At 50.1% G+C, this 4,514-nt stretch overlaps 1 protein-coding gene across 1 annotated transcript; it reads right to left on the reverse strand.

The window, feature by feature from the left end:
- Positions 1 to 1,691: 1,691 nt before the first annotated feature.
- LOC109203777 (uncharacterized) lies at positions 1,692 to 3,774 on the reverse strand. Its single transcript, XM_019363489.2, has 2 exons — positions 2,104 to 3,774; positions 1,692 to 1,904 (listed from the first exon to the last, which is right to left on the reverse strand). Exons 1-2 carry the CDS (start codon positions 3,131 to 3,133, stop codon positions 1,891 to 1,893), a joined length of 1,044 nt encoding a protein of 347 aa, XP_019219034.1. The 5' UTR covers positions 3,134 to 3,774; the 3' UTR covers positions 1,692 to 1,890.
- Positions 3,775 to 4,514: the final 740 nt, after the last annotated feature.

Raw genomic sequence — 4,514 nt, forward strand, 5'->3', positions numbered from 1 at the left:
AAGCCCCTCGCTGGTGTCACCATGTCTGTGTAATCAATCACTATTTCCTGCCCCGGCCTCTGGACCAGGGGAAACTTACCCATCTCTGGTTTCACTGTGGGTTTAGGATTGTGTTGGCCACAGATAAGGCAGGTTCGCACATGCTCCCTCAACATGTCCTTCAGGAATGGGTGCCACCAATGACAGAGATTCCTCTCCATCTGGGCCACACCCACATGCCCAAGGCCATGAGCTTCTCTGATCTTTTTCTCTGCCATATCTGCCGTCAACACTGGTCTTCCATCTGGCCCCCTCCAGATGTTGCTTACCTTTATGGCTCCTCTCTCCTTCCAGAGTGACTTTTCTTCTGGAGAGGCCTTCTCCTGTTCTTTTATGATCTCTTCGCGTTCCAGCCCTGGATTTTCTTCCCAATCTATTGCCATACTTACCATTTGTCTGATCCCTGTGTAACCAACCACCTTTTTGGCTGCTTCATCTGCTGCTCGATTACCTCGAGCAACCCAGGTGGCCGAATCGTCGTGTCCCTTGCACTTTATTATTGCCACCTCCAGGGGTCCTTCCAGCGCCTCTTCCAGCGCCCTCATCTCCTTCTCATGTTTGATTGGTTGTTGATTGGTAGTGAGGAATCCAGCTCTCCTCCACTGACCCAGCTCCACATGTGCGGCTCCAAAGGCATAGGCTGAATCAGTGTAAATGTTTATCTTCCTTCCTTGAGCATATTTAAGGGCTTCAATCAGTGCAATCACCTCTGCTCTCTGCGCTGACTGCTGCCCTTCCAACTTTGCTGCTTTGATCACCTCCAGCTGCTCCCCTCTCTTACTTACCACTGCATAGCCTGCCTTGAGCCCCTCCTTCTCGTCCCTAAAGCAGCAGCCATCTGTGAAGAGATCCTCTGCTCCTTCCATGGCTTCCGCTTTGAGATCCGGTCTTGTCTTCTCTTCTTTCCAGACCGCCTGAGCGCAGTCGTGCGGTTCCCCTGACCCCATTTGGTCTGCCATGTTTATCCCTTCATGTGTAAAAGTCAAATTTGGGGCCTCCAGCACTTTGCTGAGCCTCTGTTGTCTAAGTGGGGTCATGGTGAAGGCCTGTGAGTTAACATAAGCCACCACACTGTGTGTTGTTAACACTCTCAGTGGGTGTCCTCTAACTATATGTGCTACTTTCTGGATGGCCTTTGCCACTCCAGCTACATGCTGGGTACATGTAGGGTGCCTTTTCTCCATGTTGTCTAAGCATACACTGATGTACATCAAAACCTGTCTACCTCCCCCTTTTTTCTGAAACAAAACGCCATTCACCACCCCTTTTGTTTCAGAAACATCTAAGAAGAAGTCCCTGTTGTAATCTGGCACAGCTAAATCTACTGCTCGAGAAAGATCCTGTTTCAGAGAAATAAAGCATTGTTCAGCTTCAGTAGTCCAGTTCAACTTAGCAGTCAGGTCTCTCATTCCATGCTGCTTCACCAAGTCACGCAAAGGCTTAGTGCGGCCCACATAGTCTGGAATGTACTGCCGACTGTAGCCTGTGAGACCTAAAAAGGAAAGCATCTCTTTCACAGTCTCCGGCCGCGGGTGGGAGAGAATGGCACTTCTATGAGCTGCCATCATCCCCACCATATGCTGTTTCACCTCTCTCCCTAAAAAAGTCACCTGTGGTCTCACCAACTGTAATTTGTCTTTACTCACTTAAAGCCCGCCTCTGCCAGTCTCCTGAGCACGGTCATGGTGGCCTGAAAGCAAGCGTCTGCCGTGGGAGCGGCAATCAGGAGGTCATCAACATATTGAACCAGAGTGCAGCCAGCCGGCATCACACACGGTTCCAACGTCTGCTTCAACACCTGGTTAAAAATCCCCGGTGACAGAGCAAATCCCTGTGGCAACCGAGTATACCTTAACTGTTGACCCCTGTAAGAGAAAGAAAACACATCACGCAGAGAGTGGTGCAAAGGTAAACAAAAGAAGGCATTTGCCAGGTCAATGCATGTAAACTAACGCTGATCTGGGGAGAGATTTGTCAATGCAGTAAATGGATTAGGAACTGGCACAGTTTTAGTTTTCAAAATAGCATTAATGGCCCGCAGATCATGAGCCATACGATATTTACCTGTGCCATGCTTTTCCACTGGCAAAATAGGCGTGTTCCATTGAGACGTGGAAGGCTCCAACACCCCCACCTTTAACAGCCCTTCAATAGTCTCTGCAATGCCTTCCTCTGCCTGTGGTGAATGTCGGTACTGCGGACGCCATATTGGAATGTCAGATTTAAGTTCAAAGGTCACAGGCGAACAGGTGGTTAAGCCAACATCCGTAGGCCCCTGTGACCACAGTGTATGAGGCAACTGTGAGAGGCCTTTAACGGCCTCTGGATGATCTGTCAGTTCCCTGCCATGTGTCCTACGAATGTGACGATGTTCCAACATAGTGTTATCTGTGTGTGATGTTGAAATTCTATATGTTTTAGTACTTGGGGAGAAGGAAACATCAGGAATCTGTGTGAGTTGCCAATCAGTTGCTCGTGAAGCTACACGCATCATGGGACCCAAGTCCTTCGCTTGATGTCCAGAATGAACCGCTAGAGACACATGAGGCACAGATTCATCACCCATTCGGAACCAGCTCTTTTGTTCCTCCGACAAATGGACCAGGGCTGCTACCCCCTGCGGTCCAACATAAATATCTCTGGTAGAGACCTGCCATGCCTTCCCCTCCAGGAATTCATGGAACAGATCTTCATACCACTCAGTGTTTTCGCGATCATAAAAGAGTGTCACGTGGTATGGGTCAATGGGTGGAGCATACACGTCGAGGGCCATGATCCAGGGCCGCCAGAGTTGGAAGTGTGCCAGGATGCCGTTAGAGGTCGTCAGCCGGGCCCAGTAGATTTCTGCTGTACGATCAATGTCCTCAGACAGCAGCCACTGTCCTCTCGTACCTGTGGCCACACATGGAAGCTGTGTGCCATCCTTCAGAGTCACTGTTAAACCATCAGGCCCACACATGATCACAGCTCCCAGTTTGATGAGCAGGTCTCGCCCCATCAAGTTCACAGGCACCTGCGCTGAAATGACATATGGATGAGCCACTGCTTGCTTTCCAATTTCAGTCTTTAAAGGAACAGTCACTGGCAATGTCATTGAAACCCCAGAGAAGCCGACCACGCTGACCTCGTCCCCAGATAATTTAGTGTTATCAGGAACTTCTTGGATGGTTGAATAAGTAGCTCCCGTATCAACAAGGAACGGCAGAGTCAGTCCATTCACCGTCAGTGAGAGTAAGGGGTCTGCCTTTCCCCCCTCTCCCCGGCCTCCCTGTGGGGTGTGTCACTGCTGCCAGTCCTGGCTGTTCCAGCCGGCCTCCCAGGTCGGCATTTGAGGTCTTGGTCCAGGGATCATGTGTGGGTTTGGAGCCTGGTGAAATGGACCACCCCTTCCTGCTTGAGGCGGACCCATTTGCTGTTGAATTTGTGGCTGCTGTGGACAGTCTTTCGCCCAGTGCCCAGGCTGATAACACACCCAACAGACACCTCTAGGCCCACGACCCGCTCCAGGCGCACCCCTTCCATAGCCCCAGGCGCCCCTCGCACTCACCGAGCCACCACGGCCTCTTGCCCTTCCTCTACCGGCCCACACATTACCTCCCCAGCTGGCCATGGGTGGACTCTGCAAACCATCATAATGTGTCCAGGGATTCATTGGATAAACATTTGGATTAAATTCAGGTCTATTAGACTCAGGTGGGCAGCCTTGAGCTACCATCACCTTTGATAAATCAGTTCATTTGTTCTCTTTTTTCTTTTCACTTACCTTCTGTTTCGCTTCTCCCAAATTCAGCTTAAGCAATTGTCCCTGAATCTCCTCCAACTCCCCTTTTTTCTTATCTTCACCTTGCTTGTATTTATCCAAATAGTGCACCAAATGTCTCTCCCAGCGATGTGCGTCTGCTCCTTCTAAATCAGGGACATCTAAAATTTTTTCTCTTACCTGTTCTGGTATCCCTTCTAATACTGCCTTTCTAAACCACACCTGGTGAAGACCACGTGCAGAAGGATTGTAACCTGTGTTCTGCATCCACTTCTCTTTCACCTGCTCTACATAATCTCTAGGGTTTTGATCGGGCTTCCATTGCAACTTTGTAATGGCAGCCGCATTTGGGGTTGGATATTGTTGACGCACAGCATTCCCAATCTGCTCCTGCACTCTAAAAAAAGGTGTAGAGTCTGGTCTAGTGATGACAGCTGCCAGTACCTGGATTTCCTCCAGTGCAGTAACTGTCATACAGCGGCCAGCTATGGCTCGAAAATCCCCCAGGGCGAGCTGCGTGCCTGATGTCACTTTATCAAGTTGTCTCAGCCAACCTGCCCCTCCATCAACGATGGGTGGGAGCATCTGCACTAGGGCTGTAACATCCCCTACTCCATATGGTTTATATCGTCTCTCACCCCCTGCTGTGACCACTAGGGGCATTTCTAATGCATAATTGGAATGTCCCATGACCCCCTTCTGGGGGTTTTCTGCC

Source organism: Oreochromis niloticus, linkage group LG10 (genome assembly GCF_001858045.2).
Source record: "Oreochromis niloticus isolate F11D_XX linkage group LG10, O_niloticus_UMD_NMBU, whole genome shotgun sequence".
Classification (NCBI taxonomy): Eukaryota; Metazoa; Chordata; class Actinopteri; order Cichliformes; family Cichlidae; genus Oreochromis; species Oreochromis niloticus.

What these genes read in the sequence shown, in the direction of transcription:
- LOC109203777 (XM_019363489.2), bottom strand. Translation starts at nt 3,133, where the DNA reads ATGACATTGCCAGTGACTGTTCCTTTAAAGACTGAAATTGGAAAGCAA.